Genomic DNA, 24619 nt, shown 5'->3' with positions numbered 1-24619 from the left:
CTAAAAAAAACACTTTTAACATTTTAAACCACCCAAAATATAAATTATTTACCATTTTTTAAACCTCTTCATATTCTCGACTATGTGATATTGTTGCCACCTTTTTGAGAAGTTAATTAAACCGTTTGAAAGTAAATTCGTATTTCCTATATGAACAAATGTTAAATCTTGAAGAACTAATCCACTACAAAAAAAATTAAGACGTTATAAATGTAATTAAAATTATTTTTGACTTACATATATGGTATACAAGGTGGTTGAGCATCAGCTAAAGCCATTCGGTAAGCTCGAAAACTTGATGAGCTATCAATGAGGGCACAATACTCTTTTAATCCCTCCTGAATTTGTTTTTGCCATTCCAATCGACGAATTGGTGCCGAATCCAACGCCGATAATAACGCAAGATACGAATTAAAGTTATTAATTTTTCTTAAATGTTTCATTATTTTAATAAATTTAATGCAATATTTTTCGCGATCTTTCGCCTCAGCTAAAAGTACTTTGGTTCGAGCCCAATAAGAAACTTTATTAAAATGTTCCGTAAATCTTGTTAAATTCGGCGATCGCTCTTCGTTTTGTTCTTCCGCCCAAATTAACACTTCCGGTATTTCAATCTTCACAAACAACTCCGCATCCAAAAACGTCATTTGTTCGGCGATTTGTTCCGATTTGAAATCTAATAAACTCGCTTGTGGCGTTTTTGTTGTTATCTCGACAACGGGGGGACGTTGGCTTAACACTTTGCAATCGTGTTTATCGAGGTGCTTCACCCTTAAAGCTTTGGCTAACGTTATTTCGCCGTATGATATTAATAATTGTACGAAATCCATTAACATTTGTTGTACGTTTTTATCTAAATCTAATGGCCTAAAAGATTTTTATTTTAAATTATGTTTAGATGGGAAATATACGAAAAACTTACGTTAAATCACTTACTACACGTATTAATAAAGCAAAAGCTTCCTTTTTCTTTTCAGGCTTTTTATCCGGTTGTGGATAAAAATACTTAAATCGGCGTAAAAGTTTTGCTATTAAATTAGATGGCGCAATAAACGTTCTGTATGTTGTTAAAAATGCTTCTTGGTATGTAAAAACTGAAAAGATATTAAAAATAAATTAAAAATTTATTTTTAATTAAATTAACAAGGTTAGATGTATAATTGATTGAATATACCGGGTGTTTAAAAATTGTGTTCGGATATTTTGCCCACTTATTATAGTTCTCCTCAAGATAAATAAAAAAGTCTTAGTAAACCTAAGTCCTAAAAGCAGTGGTTTCGAAGATATAAACAACTCCAGAGTTATTAGGGAATGAAGCGTCTTGGTCTTTAAATGTTTATTTAATGGGGAAAATACAAATAGAATATAAAAACCGAACACAAAATACTTAAAGTAAATCTCTAATTACAAGATCTTCCTCCATTTGAAGATATACTTGACATAATAATAATAATAAATTGTTTATTGAGCCAGAAATAATGATAACAAAAAACAAAATACAAAATTATGATAAGAATGATAAGAACAATACTCAAGTTTTGAAAATAGATTGCCCAGGATCTGATAAAACAGAATTCAGCCTAACCGACTAAACCCTATTTGATAGATATACTGCATGAACATCCAATCCAATAAACTTCAAAATGTACAACAGGAGACTATGATCAAGGATGTCAAAGGCGTTAGTGAAATCATGTAAAATTAATATTGTGGATTTATCCTGGTCCAGAGACCTGAGTACATCATCAGTCAAATCCAGGAGCGCAGTAATACAACTGAACTGTCTCCTGAACCCAGTCTGCTTAAGAGGCAAAATGCAATGTGCTTCCAGATAAATATTTAACTGCTTTATCATAAGTCTTTCTAAGATCGTTGAAAGAACCGGCAAAATTGTAATGGGCCTCAAATCCTTACAACCAGTGATAGGAACAACTTTGGGAATGGGGACAACAAAACCATACTTCCAGTAATCTGGAAACACTGACTTGAATCAAACAAAAATTGAAAAGATGGACAAGCACGTCAGGAATACGGGGACAAAACAGTCGAATCATATCTAGGCTGATTCCATCAGATCCAACTCCTGTAGACCTTAGGTTCAATAAAATCTGCTGGATACACTCAGTAGAGACCTCACTAAATGCAAACATGGACGAAGCAGGACGCATCCTATTATTATTATAGAAAGCAAGAAGATCAATATCAGGAGTAATCAAGCAGTCATTTACACTATTACTAAAAAATGTATTGATAACATTAGGATCTGACAAATGAGAAGGCAACGAAATAGCAAAAGATTTCAACACGTTAAACCTTCTCAAGTTTTTCCACAAACACTTAGAGTCACCGACAATTCAATTTTTTTCAAAAAATGTCTTTTTTTCCCGACAAATAGTCTATAATATTGAAAACTCTGCTGACTCCTAATCCTTTTATACTTAGCAAATGCTACATTCCTTAGTTTAATAATCTGCCCGAGATTCCAAGTGATCCATGGCAAAGCACGCTTTCTGATTACCTTAGTAATCATGGGTGCATGAAAATCAGATCAGTTTGTCATCAATTATATTAAGATCAAGGACAGCCTCCCAATTCATCAATTGCAGATCCTCATTAAAGGCAAGAACGTCAATACCAGGGAGACCACGAAAACTAATAACTGTAGCCTTAGACTTAGTACTCATTGATATCGCTAACTCATAAAAAACTAACAAGTGATCCGAGAACCCAACATCGACAGTGTCACAAACACGAAGAGGCAACTCCTTTGATATAATAATAACATCAATGAGTGTTTCAAAAAAAACAATCTGGCTTAAACTAAAAGTATTTAGAATTGAAAGTAAACAATCAGTAGAGGGGCCAGGCATCATGAGGTTAATGTTAAAGTTACCCAAAATTAATACTCTATCCATTGCAACATAAATCTCTGACAATGACTCGTCAAACGAACGAAGAAACAAATTAATATCAAAAGAAGGAGGCCTATAGATAACTCCAACTGCAAAATTTAAACCATTGAGCCGAATCTCAACCCAAAGCTGTTCTACTCCAGGAACATGCACAACATCAATACCTCACCATTCAATGCAACTCCGTATATATAGACTAACTCCACCGCCCCTAGATGGCCTGTCCGATCTAACTAGGTGATAATTATTGATACAAACAACAGATGCCTCAATATCCGAATTTAACCAAGTTTCAGGCATAGCAAAAACATCATAATCAAACCGAAGTACATTAACCCTGAAATCATCAAAGTGTGCAAGCAGGAACCTCACATTCAAATGACCCATACGAAAAGTATCCAAAAAAAATACAATTAAACAAGTATTTCAGATGAGAATGAGCAAAACAAAAATAAATATAAATATACAAACAAAAAAGTAAATGACAAGTTACAAATTATATGACGATTTTAAATGATAATTGAAAATAGTTATTTTTGATACAAGATAGCGAAATGATACTCTCGTTCGAGAATGCAAAAGAATTTCGCTGTCGTGTATCAAACAACATTTTTTCGAAAACTGTGTATTCTAAAGTTATAAATTAATAAAAAGACCAAATTCCGTATAATGACATTTAGAATTCATTTAATGTTATGTCAAAAACTTAACGTCACATCGATTTAACCTGACATATTGAACAAATGTACAATTATAAATTTGCATTTATTAAACGTGAAATGAAATGATAAAACAATTAAATGTTAATTATTTTGTGTTTATAATTTGTTCATAACAATAAATTAACAATTAATAGTATCAAATTCTTTGATTGTCGTAGCTGGACGTAAAAGTCTTTTGCGTCCTGGACGTAAAAGACTTTTACGTCCTGTTGACAAAAAACTATCGTTTTGACGGTCGCTAAGTACTACGCAAAAGTCAACTTTTAATAGCAGTTTTCGAAAAAAAGTATTTATGTATATTATACAGAGTGTTTCATGAGGAATAGTACATACGTTAATATGTTATAGATTTGTTCATTTTAAGGAGAAAAGTTCTTAAAAACATATGCTCAATTCGCAAAGGTAACTGAGATACAGCTAGTTAATGCTGATGAAGCGAATGATCATCGTTGGTCTGAGGATAATCGGCATGCCAATGTTGTAACAAATTTTCAAGTAAAATTCTTTGTGAATGTATGGTGTGGAATGATTGACAATAACTTAATTGGGCCTTTCGTACTACCCGAGTGTCTAACAGCGGACAGATATTAAGAGTTCTTGCGCAATGAGCTTCCAATACTGTTAAAAGATTCTTTGGCTATCAGAGCCAATATGTTCTTCCAGCATGATGAGGTCCCTGCTCGCTACGGCTGTCAAGTGATGCAATAGCTGACCAAACCTTTGCGGAACGGTGGATTGGTCGTGGGGGTCCTATCAGTTGGCCAGCTTGGTCATCGGACCTTAATCCGTTAGATAACGATCTGTGGGGATGGCTGAAAAGCGATGTTTATCAAATAAAAGTAAAGATGCGTGATGAGTTAATCGCTCGTATTACGTCCAGTGCTGCACGAATCAAGGCACATCAGGATAAATTACGCAGCACAGTGCGTGATATCTTCAAGAGATTAGCCAAGTGCATTGAGTTAGGCGATGGGATATTCAAACAATTCTTTAAAGTCCAAAATTCGATATTTTATGTACATATTTAAATAAATCAGTTTATGCATTAACTCGCTGTATCTGAGTTACCTTTGAGAATTGAGCACATGTTTATAGGAACTTTTCCTATAGAACCTAAGTAGAAAACAGAAACATCCCGCTAACGTGAAAACAAAATACTGAAATAAATAATAGCGCTTAATAATATTTTCCTACAAAAGAATCGCGCACTCTTTCGAAGACTTCTGGAGATTGGCGAATAGTCTCCCATGCGTTTTGTATTCTTTGCTGGAGATCCTCTAAGTTATTAACAGGTGCTGAATACACTAATGATTTTAAGTAACCTCATGCAAAAAGTCTAGAGGTTTTAAATCAGGTGATCTATGTGGCCAAATTATTGAACCTCCTCCTGTCCTTCTACCATAAAATTCAGTATTAAGAAAATTACGAAAATTAATTAATTAATGAACCATATTTGCAACCTATCCTGGACAGGTACATCTTTGAATAATATCGGCAAAGTGTTTCGCAGAAAAGCCAAATAAGTTTCAGCAGTTTAGCGATTAGGAAGAATCGTTATACCAAGCCAAACATTTACAGAAAACTTATACTGGCTTCTTGATTGCACAACAGCGTGAGGATTTTCATCCGTCCAAAAGTGATTGTTGTGAAAATTCAAAATTCCGTTTTTTGGAAAAGCAGCTTCGTCAGCTACCGTATAAAATACTACCGTGAAATATTGGATTTTGTGCAAGCTTCTGCAACATCGTTCCACAGAATGCTCATCTCGAAACGTAGTCAGCAGCGACTACTTCTTGCATTCGTTGAACATGGTAAGGATAATAATAATAATAATAAGTTTATTGAATATGCATCAAAATGTATAATATTCTCGTCAAATAAAAGTCGTAATAATAATGACAATATTCATTAGTTTATCTTCATCGCTGCAAAGTATTCGTCTATGGAGTAGAATTCCTTTTCTAAGAGCATATTCTTGACCTTTCTCTTAAAACTCTTCATATTCAATGTTTTCAAATGGAGTAACAATTCATTGTATAATAATATTTTTTTTGTGATTTTGTTGTTTTGTGATATGGAAGTTTGATGTCATCTGCTTGTCCGGTGCAGTAGGGGTGAGACTCTGTAATTGTGGTTAGTGAATCCCTGTTTTTGTGTATATAATGTAGGCACGTAAGTATATATGAGGATGGTAATATCGATATTTTTAGAATTTTAAAATGACCTCTACAACTCTGATTTTGTTTTAGACCTACTAGCGTTCTTATCGCTTTCTTTTGTAGTTTGAAAACTTCTTTTAGGTCACTGGAAGCACCCCATATTACTATGCCATACACCGCCATACTGTGGAAGTATGCGAAATACACATTTCGTGATTTAACCGATGGTAAGTTTTTTGCCATTACTTTCAAACAATTTTTTTCATTAATATTTTTCTGTAGGATTTGTGAAGGCAAATTCAGCGTACATCTCGCCTAGTGTTCTTTTAAGTTCGTCTGTGTTATTGTTTGTGTTGTTGTCGTTGTGTTTTTTGTCATCGTTTGTTTCAGTTTCTTTTCGTTTCGTATTTTCATCATTTTTTTCGTTATGGAGCACTTCTTTTCTACGGGCCTCTTCTTTCTTGTTCCAGAAGTTATTCTCCGGCTTGTGTATGTTGACAGTTTTTTTATGTTTGAGTTGTTCGGGCTTTTTGCACATCGTATTGAAGTGGACAGATGTTCGTCGCTGCAGTTGGCGCATCGCGGAGCAGTCGTTTTGGGTTTGGTGCAGTCTTTCGTGATATGGCTTTAACCACACTTCATGCACTTGAATTCGCCGTTGCAGTTTTTCTGTGCGTGTCCAAAGAGTTGACACCGATGGTACTGTATGATCTCTGTTTTTGTTCGTAACGATTCTACATTGACTGCCGTTCCGCATACCTTAGTGATGGAATAATTGGCGCTGGTTTGCCCTGTTTTGCCATTCATGCGGGTATCTTTTGCCATTAGGCCATTAGGTCTTTTTCTGCTTCCTCTAGGGTCGTCTCCTGTATGACTCCCCTAATTACTATCTTCAGTTTTTTTTTCTGACCTTAAGTCGTATGGGTAGAACTGAATTTGCTCATCTTCCAATAGTTTTTTGAACTGTCTGTAATCATATTCGGTTGTGGGTTCTATGTTTATCCCCTGTGCGACCAGTTTTGCTTTTACGTAGTTTATTTTCTTTTTATTCATGAGGTGGCTCACGTCATTCCATTTGTTTTTTTTTGCGTTAGAACTAACGGTGCTACTTTCGGTTTCTTTATTGCGTCGACTGTTGCCAATTTTTTTTCTATTTGATGTGTTGGTTCTAGTTTATTTTTTGGCCTCTTCTCTATTTGTTCGTCTTCTGCCTCTTCCTCGTCATGTCCTTCTTCTTCCATGTTTTCTTCTTCGTGATCGCCCAGTTGGGCATATCTGTTGCTTATTTCGATTTCAGGATCTTCTTGTTGTATTTTTCGTTTTTTCTTTCATTTCGGTGGACCGAACTCCTCATCTTCGTTTTTGGTTTATTCTCTCTTGAAGTAACATCGCGATGGCCCTTAAAAGGTCCTCCAAGGTTTTATTGCCAAGCTCTTGGATATCGTCGATGTTCATTTTTATTGACGACGACGCTCTATTGACCGTTTTGGGATTCACCGCTAGAGGCCGACGCTTCTCTTGACCAACGAGTTATGTTGACAATCTAAGACCGCGACGGACTACTATAAAAGGAGCCCCAAACACCGCAGTACGTTGGTCTGCCGACAGGAGACTACGACAACGCACTGAAGATGCCAGGTGAAATCTTGGTGAAAAGTCTACCCCTTTACAAAGGGAACCAACAGGACGTATGGATGAAATTTTGTCCCGACAGCAGCAACACATACAGTATGTTAATTAATTATCGTACCCGACATCATCATTGCAAGTATGCAACCAATATCACAGTATTGGTATTGCAATAAGCAAATCGCGTATTTTAAAATAAAGACTGTGATATTGGTTGCATACTTGCAATGATGATGTCGGGTATGATAATTAATTAAAACACTGTACTTCTCCATCTGTGAAGCGCTACGCATTAACATTATTTACATTTACCACTAAAACTACGCATGAGAACAAAATATTATCACTTTTCAATCAATAATAATCCACTATACACAAAACGGATATGTAAAAAAATGACATACTGCAACTAGACAAGCGAGTCAATAGTCGCAGAGTAATTGGAGAAAACTAAACAAAAAAAATACACTCGTAATTTTTACGATATTTTAGCTTTCTAGGGTTAAACACTTATTTATTACAATGTTTATGATTATTTTCCATTTCTGGTGTGTTCATTTTTACATTCTTACCTCCATTTTTAGTTGCTTTTGTCGCTTGAATAATCAAAGCATCAATACATCCCCCTCTGATATCGGGTCCATCATCTTCCGGTGATTTAAATACTAAATAATCCGTGATATCAACCGCTTCCATTAAATCAACATCGCACGGTTTTACTTCAACTAAAGCTTCTCGAACTTCCTCTTTCGGGATTATAACGGAGGTATGTTCCAAAAGATCGGGTAAAGATTTCGCTGGTGCTTTTTCTTGAATATTTCCTTGAGGAGTTGGGGGAGGTGAAGATTTTGCGGAACTTGAGCGGGATCGTTTTGGGGGTAAAGCCGGTGGGGTCCCGCTTGGTGGAATCGGGCTGATTGAAAGGTTTGGGGAACGAATTGGGGATGGAATCGGACTGGTAATTTCACCGGAAGTGTGCGGAATGGTGAGTGTTTGTGAGTGCATCGAACGAGAACATGAACTTGTGTGTGAAAACGAACAAGATTGAGTTGTTGGGAGGCCGAGTTGTGGGGGATGTGATGCTCTTTGACCTTGAATAACCATTGAATGACGCTCGGTAATGAATTCGGTGTCACCGGAATGTGAACAATTTCCAAACATTTCCATATAAGCCATAACTACATTTTAATAAAAAGAAAAAATTAAATCAAGACCGTTTTTTTTATTTAAATTATAAATGAAAGCAAAAATTCTTCTTTGTATACAAAAAAATTTTTCTCCATGCAATTTTTATTTGCAACATGCTTTCAAAAAATTCTTGCCTTATTTGGAGGATTTTTCGGGGTGTTGTGCTTAAATATATTGTCAAAATAAATAAATGTACAAAAATAAAGCCGGGATTGATGGTGAATAATTGGTGAATATTTGGTGAAAATCAGTGAAAACGTGATAAAAAGCATAAAATTTGTTGCTATTTCGGCCACTTTGTCACAAATCGAGGCCTTTTTGTTCGTTTTGCATTGCACTACAAAATTTTGTGGCTTTAACTTACCGGAATAAGCCACCGATTGGAACACTAAAGAAATAACATACGTAAAGAGATAAAATTAGAAATAAAAACTACGATTATCAACAAAAATGGGTCCAATTAAAAATTATGATTTAAAAAAGTAATATTAAGATATATAACTTACTGTGACGTTTCTTTAGTGGTAAAGGTGGCGGCTTTCCGTTATCTTCAATCATTGATACACTCGTATTTGATCTGCTGTGAGATTGGTGAAGATGACATGTCACTAATAAATCACCACCTTAAAACGAAAAAGTGTTTAAGTAAATATCAAAGTAGAGTAAAATCAGTTACGTTTTAATAAACTTATTATTATGATTGTTAATTAATTGTAGAATCTCTGAAGATGGCTATTAGCCAAAACTAGTAAGACTCATGTTTATTATCTAATTAAAGATCAGTTTAAAAGGTACTACAAAATTAATCCTGATCTATATACAAGAGATTAATATATCAAATTCAACACATTTTGCAGAACATTAAATTTAATAAAATTTGCTTGAATGAAGAATTAATTCTTAAATACACAGAATATAAATTACCTCAACATTTGAGGTTCTTCTCACAAGAAGAGTCTAGAAAATAACTATATTTACAATATTTTAACAAATAGATTGCATTATTTAAAAAGACACGATATTATAGAACAATAAAAACATTTCGAAAGAGAACGACTAAATACATCTTGGAGAAATAAAAATAACAGGATTAATAAATTGAGCAACAAAACTCAATTCTAAATTCAACACTCATTCAAAACTCAACATCCGATTTAACTTATCAACACAAATTTCACCCCAACATAACTAACCTATCAAATATTATTTTCAACTAAAAAGAACTGGCTCAACAAAAGACACAAATATACCATAAAACCCTCGCAGCCAAGATTGATCTAGAATGTGCTACCATTGGAGCTTTAGAGGAAGATCACTTCAGAATGAATCTCATCATATCATTAATGCAAACAAAAATGCAGGCCTAGTTTTACGCTAATATCCCAATTATCAAGGATAAACTTCATTCAAAAGATGTTGGCCACATTTACAACTTGCTCAAACTTTGTACTGAACATATTTTTTTAATAATGCCTTAACGATCAGGTCCAGAGTTCAAAAACTCCTTTATATAAATTCCTTTAAGATGAAGCTACACTTCAGAAACAAATAGATGACCTGAAGGAGGTTATAGAAGGTTTAAAAACTCAACAAAAAATCTTAACCCTCCAGTAACCACCAAAGTGGTGTATACCACAGACGAAGATGAGTTAGCTTTGGAGACTGATTGGATAATAAAACAAGCTAAAGGAAACAAAAAACGTAAAACTGAAACCTCGCCATCTAAACTGTCTTCGGAAATTGAAAGCAAACCTGAAAAGCAACCGATACAATCGGGCACAAAAAACAAACTGAAGGTATTACTACCCCCACCAATACTAATTTATAATGTCAAACAATATGATGCCATTTATAAATTACATTTAAAGCGTAAAACTACATCTTAATTCGGAAGAAAAGTACAGAGAAGCATTAAAGATGCTTACTGAAAAGAATTTGTCCTGGTCCACTTATGAAAATAAGCAAACCAGAAATCTGAAAGTGATAGCTAAAAAGATGCATAAAAGCTGTAATGTTAATGATATTAAAGGTGAACTATTGGAGTGCAATTATAACATTTGTAAAGTAACCCAAATGTTAAAATATAACAGAAAAGAACCTCTTCCTTTATACATCTTGGATTTTAAACCGTCAAAGGATGTAAAAAGAATCCACGAAATAACAAGCATATTAGGAATGCGTGTCAAAATCGAAGAGTATAGAAAGCCAAAACAAATGCCCCAGTGCAAAAGCCACACCAAAGCTTACTGCCACAAAAATCCGAAATGCGCTGGTGAACACTAGACCAGTGAATGCACTAAAGCCAAAGAAATGCCGGCTAAACGTTTTAACTGCGGAGAAAATCATCCAGCGAACTACCGAGGATGCATTGTGATTAAGGAACTACAAGCCATCAGGAATAAGAAAACAGTAAATTCAAATAAAAGAAAGCCAGGCGTCTCGTATGCCGAAAAAGCGAGTGGTGAAACTGCAGAGAAAACTGTAAGTAATCATTAGTCGAGAAAAAGGCTGACAGTAAATTAGATCTTATACTAGAAAAAATACTTCAACAAGAAAAAACAATAAAAACATTATATGCACGTTGATTTCATTGAAAGCAATTTAAGCCAAGGAGCGATTCAAACAAGAAATCAAAATGTCTAAAAAGCAGCTCCTAAAAATAATGCTCTAGAATTCCAATGGTCTTAGACACACGGTCTTAGACTACACGAGAATCGTATATAAACATCAACCATTACAATATTTATCACACAATTCACCCAAGTAATGCGGTTCGAGGTGGAAGTGCAATTATTATTAAAAGGAATGTTGGCCACTATTTGAACAATACAATTAGTACTGAACAACACCAAACTACAGTGGTAAAAGTTCAAACTGCTAATGGCTTAATATCTGTAGGAGCAACGTACATACCACCGAGACATAATCTGAAAAGAGAAGATTATCAGGAAATTCTACTACATCTTGACAACAAATTTATATGTGATAGAAAAAATTTCGAATTTCGTTGTACATTTACTGGTTTATTTATATTTTTGTTGTCTAACTAGTTTCGGCAAAAAGCTATCATCAGAGACAACAAAAGAATTAACAATAAAAAGTTTTTTAAAAAATACTTACAAGTCAATGAATTTTACAGGAAATTAACATCGAAAACATAAAGCGGTGAACAAATTAAATTATTATTGTCACATAATTTACTTAAAATAAACGTAAAATTTTTTTTAAATCTTTAAAGATTTAACTCTGTAGGGACGTCTTTTGTGGTAGATGTTACAAGATGGTCTAAGTTCAGGTTTTTCTTTTTTATTTTTCGTAAGAGAACAATATATAATGCGCATGTACAAAAATATTTGGTGACGCATTTTAAATTTAAATTCAAACTGGAAAATATTTTGAAAACTCATTTAAATCAAACTATTAAGGACTAACAAGAAAATAAATTTTCTGTAGTTAAATTATGACTTTTTTATTAAATTAATTTTATTATTTTTTTTATTAAATTATTTATTTATATATACCAGTAAAAGTACAACAAAATTCGAAATTTTTTCTATCACGTTAAACAAACTGGTATAATGGATATTAACTTCAATTTCAACCTAAACAAATTTATACTTGGAGGAGACTTTAATGCAAAACATATGTCTTGGGGTTCTCGCTTGACAAATACTGAAAGAGGAAGAGAACTGCAATAAAGGCCCTAAATTGTGAGGTGCTCTCCACTGGGAAGCCAATTTACTGGCCAACAGATAGAAGTAAAATTCCGGATCTGCTTGATTTTTTTATTACGAAAAATATATCGCTTAACTTCGTATACATAGAAGAAGAGTTAAGGCTGGAAATTCTACTACACTGTAATTATTACTCTAATTAACAAAGTATGTAACAAAGAACCCTTTTTATCACTAACTAATAAACTCACTAATTGGAAACTATTTCAACAAACATAAGATAATAAAATTTATCTTAATGTTCTTATGAAAACAAACGAAGACATTGGCAATGAAGTAGAAAAGCTCTTAAAAGACATACAAAATGCAGCCTGAGCCTCAACACCAAGTTTAACACTAAAACCTAAATCTAATATTTATCCTAAATTCATTAGAGACAAAATTGCAGAAAAACGGAAAGCAAGAAAGAAATGGCAAACCGATAGAATTCCTAGTGATAAAACTAAATTAAATATAATAACAGCCGAATTAAGAGCATTAATAGATAGCTACAAAGATAATAATATTCAAAATTACTTAAAAGACCTTACTGACGACGCCAGTACTAATCATTCTCTGTGGAAGGCAACAAGAAATCTTAATGTTCCAAAAACACATACACCTCCAATTCGAAATAATAATGGAAATTGAGCTAAGAGAAATCAAGAAAAAGTTAATTTGTTTGTTGAACATCTGAAAGAAACTTTTACATCAGACAATCCAACAACTATGCTAAATAGCGTAATTCAAAGTGATCGGCAGAGTAATATACCATGATGTAAGAATGAAAGAACTGTATTATGAAATACAAAAAGTAAATATAAAGAAATCAGTAAGCTATGATCTAATTAATGGAAAAACATTGAAACATCTACCAAAACGGGCGATTACAAAACTGTTACACATAATTAATGCTGATTTAAATAGAAATACTTCCCAAGTATATGGAAACTTGCTGAAATAATAATGATACCAAAACCTGGTAATATATCAAACCCCCCACAGATGTTACATCATATAGGCCAATCTCATTATTACTCTATCAAAACTACTTGAAAAACTACTATTAAAAAGACTAAAACCTGTCATAGAAGAAAAAGCTCTAATACCAACACATAAATTTGGATGTCGGAATAAACATGCAACAATCGAAATAAAAATAGTTGCTAATATATAAGCAAGTATTAAAACCAAAATAAACATATGAAATCCAATTGTGGGGTTGGAACCAAAGTTTATGAGTTGTGAAAAACTCGTAGATGATAGTGATTATCTCCTCACTGATCTGGACAAGCCTACTGATGACATTAAAAGACAGAGAAATGAAGCTTTCTCAAAATAAAAAAAACCTCAGATCAGATTCATCCACTAGTAGAAAAAGGAACATCACTTCGAATTCCTGTCCCTGATTTAATTCTTTTTCGTTACAGTGCGATTAAGTGATAAAAAAATGGGAAAATGCTAAAAAATTTGATTTTGTTGAGTTGTTTTAGACTGCAGCTTAGATTTATGCCATCAATACCTCAAAATGTTCGTCTGGATCTCTACTTTCATGTCCATATAGCTACAGAAGCACACTATGCAAAATAAAAAATATACCGAACATGAACCGTTACTATGTTTTTTAATTTACGATTTTCCACATTTTTGGGTATATCTCAAAAACTGGACGTCATGGAAAAAAACTGAAGACAGTTTCAAAATCAGCACAACATTCTACGTTATAAAAAATATCACAGTCTTCGAGATTTTTCTTGTAAACTACTGTAATTAATATTCAAAATCGTCTCTATAAAAGCTTTGGTGACGTTTACGAAGTTTTCGCGTAAGATCAAGAAAACACAAACGTGCATCGAATCTCTTCTTCTAGCGCATAAGATTCTCGTGGCATCTCGCTCATGCATCTTTTATTGATTTTTATTTCAACCAACCGCGTGCGAAACGACGGTGAGTGACGTCACCAAAGTTTTTTCAAATTTTCATTACTTTTTTTTGAAAAAACTAAAGCGCAGTTTGAAAAATAAAAAATTATAAAAGTCTTCAATTTTGCTAAACTATGGAATAAGCCAATAAAAAAAAAGTGTAACAGCCCCATTGTAGAGTATCTAAAGATGGCTATTAGCCAAAACTAGTAAGACTCATGTTTATTATCTTCTAATTAAAAAATTATTTTAATTAAAAGTGCAACACAAATTTTATATTATTTCTTATAAATATTAATAAAAAGTGGTAAAATGGATTTCAAAAATAATTCTTTAAACTTACTAACCCATATTATTTTCTGGAACATTATCATAAGGTGATGGTTGTCTCCGTCTCATTTTCTGTGGAATCGGCGGTGGAACATTTTCATTTGAACCATCATCACACTCATCAATATTTCCATAACTAGCATTAAGCTCAGAAACAATTGCATTGTTACTACTAGCCATTTTCGAAGAAGAAGATGAAAAAACGACCGCTTCTTGTTTAACACAACATGTTTTTTGTGACGTCCATTGCGTGCTGACAACGCTCTGTTGCGAACTTCGTTTTGAATAACTCGAACTCCGATGTGATTGAACCGACATAAATCCCGAATCTGTGTTTGATAATCGATGTAAAGTAAAACTGTTCGCGTCTTCATTGTTGGTTTGCGACGAATGCGACGAAGTGTTTTGGATATCATCGTGCCAAAGACCGTTTGTGGTCATTCCGGATAAATCGCTTTCTAAGATACTTTCGTTATCGGTACTCGGATCCATAATCGCGGTTATTTCGTCTTCTTCTTCTTCGTCCCGCGAATTATTTAACATCGAATCTAAACTTCCCGCGCTTTCCGATAAAATCGAACTTGAATCTTCTAACGAACGCGATATTAACGACATCCTTTCAAAACTATTTTTAAAAATTGATGAATCCGAATTAAAATATGTAAAATTTTCTATGTGCTTTTTCTTTGGTGGTAATGGAGGTGGGGTCATTATTGTTCCAGATTCTTTTGAGTACAATCCTCTTGGTAAAGGTGGTTTAGGTGGCGGACTAGAATCTCTGAGTATCGACTCGGTACTATGACTACTTCTAACAACTCGCGATGGACACGAACTATCTTCGAGTTTTTCTAAATCCCGCGGTGTTAAAGGAATATCGGGAAGTGAATTTCTTTGGGCTGGGGCGTCTAAACTGCTGTGAGATGGCCTTGGAGCGCTCATATAACCCGAATTAGGTTGTTGAGCAGTCATTTTATCTTGAACTTCTTTAATCAATGCCTAAATAATTAAATAATTTAGAATTATTTTTTTAAATTTTATAATTCTTACCTTTACTGAATCTTCTAATTGGTTAACAACTTCATCAACGTTTTGTTTATCCAAAGCCGAACATGTTTCATCAATCAAAGCATCATCACACAACTTAATTAATTTCCCAACCGAATTATACATTCTTTGTGTGGCCGATTTAATACTTTTCGTTTTATCCGACGGACCAATCGTTCTTTGAACGATTAAATTAATCGCCCAAATCGTATCCAAAACAATTGTCCCATTTCCAGGTAACATTTCCAACGTCTTTTTGAGTACCACATCTCGAAAATGTTTTAAAGCAAGCTGCAGCTATAAATATTTAATAAAATAATGATTATAATATAATAATGTTATATACGAACTTGTTTAAATTGTTGATTGAGTTCGTCGATTGGACCTTTATTGTAAGAATTGTCGCTCGGATCGGCTCTTTTAGGCGGTCTCCCTTTAAGACCTTGATTCGTGGGGCTCCGCATTTGTGATATTTTTTCAAGGACGTCGTCTTTGAAAGAACGGGCTCTTTTCGCAAGCTTCGTACTTCGGAATGATGCTTTGTGACCACCCGGTTCCGGCCCCGAAAGCGGAGATGTATTGTGATTATCGGATTCTAGAATTAAAACAACAACTTAATTATTATTTTTATATCGAACAAACAACAAATCGGATTGCGAAACAAAATTACACCTAATTAATAATTTATAATTAATAATTCAAACGACGCACGTCATTTTGCTTTCTATTCGAACGATCTTGTTACGGACCGTGAATTAGCATCTCAACAGTTGTTTACGGTTGTCAGCGCGTGACGACACTTCCGTTTCAGCGAAAACAACGATTATTGTGGAACGCAAACACGTCTGGATTCAACATGACCCGGAGATTTACGATTGCGATTTAACATTGGTACATTTCGTTAAAATGCTTTCATTCAATATCGAATTTAAACCCAATTTTAATTTCTACGATTGAAATCTATGCTTAACTCACACCAATTGTGGATAAGAATATTAATTAATAATAATAATGTTTATTTGTTGCAAAGAAATGTGCGTACAATAGTCAACAATACAAAAAAAAATAATATTCAATAAAAAATGCAATTAAAGTATTCCTCTATTGAGTAGAAGGAGTATTGTAGTAACAACCGCTTCACTTTTCCTCTGAAGATGGGCAACTCAGAATAGGCTGGTGGCAATTTATTATATAATTTTATGCACATATAATTAGTGCTTTGTTGTGCTCTTTTGATGCGGTGCTGTGGAATGACGATCCTGTTCTTCTGCCTAGTGTCATGTTGGTGGATATCACTATGAGATGAATATCTCATTTTGTTCTTATGCAGAAGGGTAACTGCCGCCAGATCTAGACGCTAGGGACAGTTAATATTTGCATCGCTTTAAATATGCTTCTGCAGCTATTTTGCGGTCCTGCACACGCCAAAGCTCTAAGGGCTTCCTTTTGCTGAATTAAGAACTTGGAAGTTTGAGGCGATGATCCCCACACCTCGATGCCATATTGAAGTATGGAATTAAAGTGGCTGAAGTAGGCGGTTCTAGCAGCTTCATGCGTTGAGATAATCCTTATTCTTCTGATGAGGTAGGTTGCTGTGGCTAACTTTTTTGTAACGTATTCTATATCGACGCTTCCAACGAAGACTGTACTAACTCAAATTTTTGTTTTTTTTTTATTTTTGGTTTTTAGTTTTACTTGATTTATCTCCAAAGTTCAAAATTTGAGTTAGTACAGTCTTCGTTGGGAGCGTCGATATGTGAATTCCATTTCAGGTGGGAATCGAGTAGTATTGGTGAGTGCTGGCGAACCACTCTTTCGCTTCCAGCTCGACTTCTTCGGACCTTCCGAGGAGTTCCTGTCTGTCTCTAGATGTCACCAACAGCGAAGTATCATCACATCATCAGCGATAAGAAACGTCAAATCAGCTGTCAAGTTTTGTGGTAGGTCATTGATATAGATCAGGAACAAAACCGGGCCCAGAACAGATCTCTGTGGCACTTCTTGTCCTATCTGTCTTCTTGCCGAGAATCTTCCTTTCCAGTAAACCATTTGTGTTCTATCCCGGAGATATGTCTTGAAGAGTGAAAGTAAAGTACCCCTTATACCGTAGTACTCTAGCTTAGCGAGCAGAATCTGGTGGTCGACGCAATCAAAAGCCTTTGTCAGATCGCAGCATTTGAGTAGTGCTTCTTCCTTTTTGTTGAAAGCATTTGTTATCAGTTCCAAATGACCCGTAACAGATGTTAAATATGCTGTGACTCTCAAGAAAGTCAATCAGTCGCTTCTTTATGACTCGTTCAAAGACCTTGGATAGTGTTGCTTGTATTGCGATGGGCCTGTAATGAGCGCAATTCGCTTTGTCACCACTCTTGAAAAGTGGCACTACCTTTGAAACTTTAAATTCTTCTGGGTAAATTCCATCTAGCATGCATTGATTGATAACATCTGTTAACGGTTTTGCTATTTTGTCTCGTATACTCTTTGATAAAACTGATGAAATTCCATACAAGTCTAATGTATTTTTTGATTTTAGGTTCTGTATGACACTATCGACCTGCTTCTCTTCAGGAAGATTTCCGGACAGAGCACAGGTTCAGAGTGCATCTGGTTGTCAATCTCACAAAAATATTCATTATCCGGAGTTGAACAATCATAGTCACTACTGTTGTCTAATTTCTTTTGGTAAAATTCGTTTTTAATTACCTTCCAAATGCCTTAGAACGATTGTTGCTATTTTGTATAAAGTTGAAAAGAGTTATAGCTTTTTGTTGTTGAATTGCTTGTTTGTATTCTAATTTTTATCGCTTGCAAGTTAAGCAGTTAAGCATGGATTTTTTTAGATTTTTGACCCTACATGTTTTTTTTTGTCATATCTTGATTGTCTCTTGATAGGCAAATATTCCATAAGATTTCCAAAAAAATTAGTGAATAAAGAAATTCAAAGTTTGCCTAATTGACACTTAATCACGAGTTAACTCGTTCATGAAAAAATCAAGAAAAAAACAGTATCATTGCACTACCATTTATTTATGGTTTTATAACATATAACGAATACAAAGAATAAGTAATAATAACAAAAACATACATTTTGCTGAGCGCCACATCCTCGGAAAGTCTAAATGATGGTTATAGTACACACTGTCTATTTTCTTTCTTTTTAGTTGCTGGAAGACATACTACGCGATCGAAGGTGTTGATCATTACGTCATTGTAATCTTGCAAAGATTCTGTCTTCCTTTACAGGGAACACGGAATCATATGTCAGGGATTCTAAACTTCTTGTGGAATCGGTAAAAGGTATAAAGCTAGATGGCTAAGGATATTTTGGTAAGTTTCGATGTGGAGTCTCTTTTTACCGGGGTACTAGTTAAGGATGCTGTGGATGGTCTCCGCCAGAAGCTCATTCCGGAGGGATTAACAGAATACGTGCCAGATCTAGTGGAGTACTGTTTATCGTCGACGTATTTCAGCTGGAAAGGAGAATTTTACGAACAGTTCGAACAGGCATGGGATCTCCATTATCGCCAGTTATAGCTAATTTCTACATGGAATTATTCTAAGAAGATGCTTTGAAGAAGAGAAAGTGAAAACCAAAACTATGGCTCCGATATGTGGATGACACATATCGGAGCCACATATATTTGTAACATGGCAACATGGTCAAAAACGGCTCCAAGAGTTCTTGGATCATTTGAACTCTCAACATCCTATAATTAAATTTACCATGGAAACAGAACCTGCCGAAAAACTACCTTTCCTAGATGTGTTGGTCACCAGGACGACAAATGGAGATATGGAACGAAGCGTGTTGCAGAAGAACGGATACACTTCGAGTGACATCAACGTGGCCATGAAGCAGCAAAAGCAGAAGGAGGACGCGGTAATTACAAAACAATAAAGCGTATATATTACTAATTGTTATTGTTCGCTAACGACAAGGTTCGTAAAAAGGAAAAAGTAATTACAAAACCACTTGGATTTATATGTCTTCCCTATGTTTCAGGTGTGACGAAACGAATTGCCAGGCACCTCAAGAAAAACGACATCATGTTACGGTACAGGACGGTCAGCAAAATTCGGAACACACTACCGATAGCCAAGGACAAACTAACTCCATTAAAAGGAGCGGGAGTTTACCGACTATCGTGTAGTTGTGGGAAGGTTTACGTTGGCAAACTGGTAAGGTTGAAGAAGATCCAGCAGTCGGCGGTTGCGGAGCATTGCCATGCAGAGGGACACCGAATAGACTTCGAACAAACAAGGTGCTGGCTAGGGAGAACAGATATTACCAAAGACTAACAAGAGAAGCCATAGAGATCCATCGACATAGAAATAACGTCAACAGAGAAGATGGCTGGGACCTTAGCAAAACATGGAAGATGGTGGTGAACACGAAGACCTCCTCCCGCTGCACACCGGACGCGATGCAATTAGTTAACAATTAGCTTGTAATTAGCGTTAATTGATTATTATTAATCATTTTTTTCGACTTATATGTATATTGTTCCCGATTTTCGATTTCGTCACTTTGAACCAGTTTCTAAAAAATGTTGTAACATGGCATCCGAAACGTCATACCTTTTCTTAAAAGACGCACGGCAAAACCCGAAAGTTTCTTGTGTTAGTTCTAATTTTAGTTCAATTCATTGTAATCTATACTACAGGAAGCCGGCTTAATTTACGCCGCAACGCAGTTTGCTGTTTCGCTGTGTGAATCCCCGATGTCTCGACCGATATTCGTTGTTCAACATGTATATAAGAATAAAGAAGGGTTACTGTCAACTAAGAGAAGGGTATCAAAGTTGCCTAACCGTGTTAAGAAGGCACGGCAATATATTTCTCTAGAAACAAAATTGGAAGTAATTCGACGAATGGAAAATGGACAGACCATATCCTAATGTCTGTGGTTCTTTACATTTGCCTCCATAAACTGTTACTACAATTATGCAAAATATAGATAAAATTAAACACTCTGCTCAATAGTCTACAGCACTAAATGTTAAACATATAAGTTATAGCAGGCAGTACGGAGCGGCTGTATCTCCATAACGGTAAGACCTAGAGGTTTCGGAAAATGATCCTTATAACCAAAGTGACCAGGAGAAATAACTGGAAATTATTTTGAAGTTCGTAATCCTACCGTTTCAGAAACAAGTTCCAAGTGTTTTCTGAAGAAGGTTGCAACATGGTATCCGAAACGTCAAACATTTTTTCAAAAGACCCACGGCTTAACCCGAAAGTGTCTAGTTCTAGGTCTAGTGTTAGTTTAACCCTAGAACTACCAAGAAAACGGCCTATCGATACTTACAACGCGGGTCCATATATGCTGAGTTTGAACTAATATTCGGCGATTATTTTCAATTCAATATAGCGTAAGCATTATTATATTTGACTTTTATTTTGTTCAACAACAGAAAAGACATGTACCTAATATTTATATTGTAAAATAAAATATTTACATAAAAGTAAAAGTGGGTTAAACACATTTCTTACATATAACTGCTGAGTGTTCACCGCATACATTGGTTTGTCAACGTGCACAAGTTGTTGTTGTTTTTCTCTCTTTTGAAGATGAACAAATGTCAAATCTCTTCCTCTTTCTTGGAATCTAAAAACTAGTAGATGCTTCAGCTTCTTCTTTTGGTTTTTCGTGGTCCTTGTATTCTGCTAGCTTCTTTCCTAGCTCAATTAGAAAGTTTCTTCTCTTTTTCAAACCAAAAGCTGAATTAGGTTTCAAGAGCTGTATGTGTTCATGGCGCTGATGTCTATCATATTATAAAAAACTACAAGAGCCATCTCCTCGTCATCCTTTTTACGGTGTATGATCGTGTCATTTTGTCCATGTTGTCCACACTACCCTTTGTTATGTTTCTTTTTTTGGCCATTATCATCATTTTTATCACTGTGCAGAGTACTTAGCAACGTTACAAGCTTGCGTTTCTTTGACCAATACGAAATAATCATCGCATCGTCTGTAAAATCAAACTATGTGGAAAACACCTGACGATTTTTTGGATCAACAAATGAAGATGGCAATTCGGGTTTATTTTTACGGATCGTACCAACTAATGTTAGGTTTTTTGATAACAAATACTTTGCAAGATTGTACAAAGTAAGAAATTGTATCGAAATCACATTCCTTCCAGAAGGTTCAATTTCTTCTACTAAACGTTTCCTTACCCTGCTTTAAAGGTTAACTTCAATTTCCATGCACAGGTTGTTACACTATCACAAATGGCCCAAAATTTTATTTCATATCGCCCAGGTTTTGAAGGAATATATTGCTTAAAGGGACATCTGCATCTAAAAGTGACAAGCTGTTCATCAACCGTCATACACCAGTTTGGTACATACGCATCTCGCAAATAAGTATTCTATAACTCAAAGCATTCCCGTATTGGTGCTATTTTGTCGCCACTCCTTTTTCTTCGTATTTCTGATCCTATATAATCTGGTAATCCCGAAATCAATTGTCCACAAGATTCCTCAAGAGAATAATATGCATCCCTATCAAGTTGTTTTACATTAGGCCTTAACAGATACCAATTATGATGACGGACTGAACTATTAACATTGGCTGTTAAATATGATTCGGGTACAAGCAAACGTCTTATCACAAATACTCTACTAGACGCATGAAGCATCTTTCAATAATGCAGGTGGTTTAAATTTGCATTATTGATACGAGCAAAACACACATTGCTGCAACCCCTATCTATGCGGTAGCTAAAAGACCTGATTTTTCAAGAAAAACCAAGAACCAGGGAAAATATTACAAAATAGGAAATGCCATTAGAAACTTACCCAGGGCTGAGACTTAAGCAGCGGTTTTTTCTGTCGAAAGTAAATTAAATAAATGCATCGAGATTGATGGAAGGCATTTCGAACATTAGTGAGGTAGTTTTGGTTAAAACTTGAGTCATTCTAAGCATAAAATGCTCTTTCAAACAAGACTAAAAATTTTCAAATCGGTTGATATTAAAATGTAAACATTTGAAAACGCATTGGCCTCCACATCCCTTGTTATGACAGACATAAAAAATGTCGCAAAACAACTCTACAAGACAAATTTTAGTGTAGTGTACAATCTAATTTTCTAAGATAGCGAGATTTTTAGATTTTTATGTTTCTTTATGGCAGTTACACCACCTAACAGTCGAATTACGAACTTCAAAATAATTTCCAGATATTTCTCTTGTCCACTTTGCCGGTAGGATTTATTTCCCAACCCTCTAGACCTTACAGTTGTCGAGATACTCCTTACTCTTAATGGGATACCCGGTACATCAAAAAATATTCCATTGACTCAAGCTGCTACAACAGAAAAATCAAAATCAATTTTTAATAATCTTAAGGAAACAGTGAGGAAATATTTTTGGGAAGCAAGGGTTGGTTTATGAGATTTAAATCCCGAAGTAACTGTTGTAGTGTGAAATTATGTGGTGAAGCAGCAAGTGCAGATATTGCGGCTGTTTTTCCCAAGAAATTTCAGGGTTATATAGAAAAAGGCAATTATTCTTCAGAGTTAAGCGTCAACTTTGATGAGACAGGTCTCTATTGATACAAGTTACCAGCACGAACTTTTATTTCTAGTGGAAAGCGATCTGCTCTAGGTTTTAAAGTTGCGAAAGTTAGAATAACTCTTTTGCTGGGAGCGAATGTTTCAGGAACTTTGAAACTTAAACCGATGTTAGTGATTACTCAGAGACACTACGTGATTTGAAGAGTCTCAATAAAGACATGTTACCAGTTTACTGGAAATGCAACAAGATTGTGCTTCGCTTTTGTAACAAAAAAATAAATTACCAACCAAGGCACTTCTTTTCTTGGACAATGCACCAGGACATCCTCAAAACCTGGACGAAATCAAAACACCATTGGCTGTCAAAGTTGTTTACAAGCATCCAAATACAATATCACTTTTGAACCCAATGGATCAGGGGGTTATTGCAACCTTTAAGGAATACTATCTTTGCAATACTTTCTAGGAAATTATGAGAGTTATAGACACATCAGATAAAACAGTCAAAGATTATTGGCGGTCTTTCGATATTTTAAAATGCATTAATAATGTAAAGTAGGCTTGGGATGAAGTTTCGGCAAAATATTTAAACGGAGTTTGGCGCAAAGTTCTGCCAGCATTAATGCACGATTTTGAAGAAGTACTACAACAGGAGAATCTAATTGAAGACATTAGCAGGCTTGTAGGTGAGACCAAAATCAACCACTCTTAAATGAAGACCTAGAAGAATTACCCAAAGAATTGGATCGTGAACAGAGTATGAAGACAACGAAGAAGAAATTCCAAAAGTGATGAAAACGGCCGATCTAAAGCGTATCCTTTCAAGTATGGAAAGTTTGACCGATGAACTTTATGCGCTAGATAACGATTGGGAACGAAGTGCTAATGTAAAAAGGGGCATTATCGCATCCATTCTAATACATTGTAGTGTTAAAAAACAATATTATTGGTTTAATTTTGAGGTACGTAACCTAATCCTATCCATATGTGTGTACCTCACTGTAAATATAGGTTCGTTTTACGCCGATTTCTATTTACGTCAGGGCTGGTTTGTTTACTAATACAGATCGAGTGATAAGCTGGTTTCTTATTACGCTAAATCGCAATAAAATAGATTTTTGGTTAGTCAGTGAAATACAACTCTTGGACTACACGGAAGAAAGCAAAGTAAATTTATTTATTTAAAAAAGTTAACTACAGAATTAATTTTTTAAATACGTCAAAGGAAAAAGTAACATAGTAATAATAGGTAAATACATTTAAATTCTTATTCATCCAGAATTGACGACTCCAAATCTCTTCTGGGATACTGTAAAATAATGAATACGGCAAGCTTCGTATTGATACTGAGACTTATTGTAGAGGTGCAATCCTAATATTAGTGGGTTAAAGTTAAGTCTACTTTTTGGAATACGCAGTAACTGGCAGTGTCTGGTGTTATACGTACATCTTCAAATGTATCTATTGAGGCCTCTTTC

At 34.9% G+C, this 24619-nt stretch overlaps 1 protein-coding gene across 4 annotated transcripts in view; it reads right to left on the bottom strand.

Moving 5' to 3' along the window:
- Positions 1–24619, bottom strand: part of LOC111413518 (C3G guanyl-nucleotide exchange factor) — a 72903-nt gene that overhangs the window by 9394 nt on the left and 38890 nt on the right. For 3 of the 4 annotated variants that reach the window (XM_071194938.1, XM_071194936.1, XM_071194939.1), the window contains 9 exons: positions 15970–16214; positions 15623–15916; positions 14593–15571; positions 9117–9233; positions 8975–8998; positions 7995–8600; positions 923–1094; positions 238–867; positions 53–184 (listed from right to left, as the gene is read on the bottom strand). In XM_071194938.1, the coding sequence (XP_071051039.1) occupies positions 53–184; positions 238–867; positions 923–1094; positions 7995–8600; positions 8975–8998; positions 9117–9233; positions 14593–15571; positions 15623–15916; positions 15970–16214 (3199 nt within the window). The remainder of the gene's footprint in view (positions 1–52; positions 185–237; positions 868–922; positions 1095–7994; positions 8601–8974; positions 8999–9116; positions 9234–14592; positions 15572–15622; positions 15917–15969; positions 16215–24619) is intronic. The other variant, XM_071194937.1, reaches the window with a different exon arrangement.

Source organism: Onthophagus taurus, chromosome 3, assembly GCF_036711975.1.
Source record: "Onthophagus taurus isolate NC chromosome 3, IU_Otau_3.0, whole genome shotgun sequence".
In the NCBI taxonomy this organism is placed as follows: Eukaryota; Metazoa; Arthropoda; class Insecta; order Coleoptera; family Scarabaeidae; genus Onthophagus; species Onthophagus taurus.
Note: the sequence above shows the minus strand (reverse complement) of the source record. Positions and strands in the feature narration are given on the sequence as shown.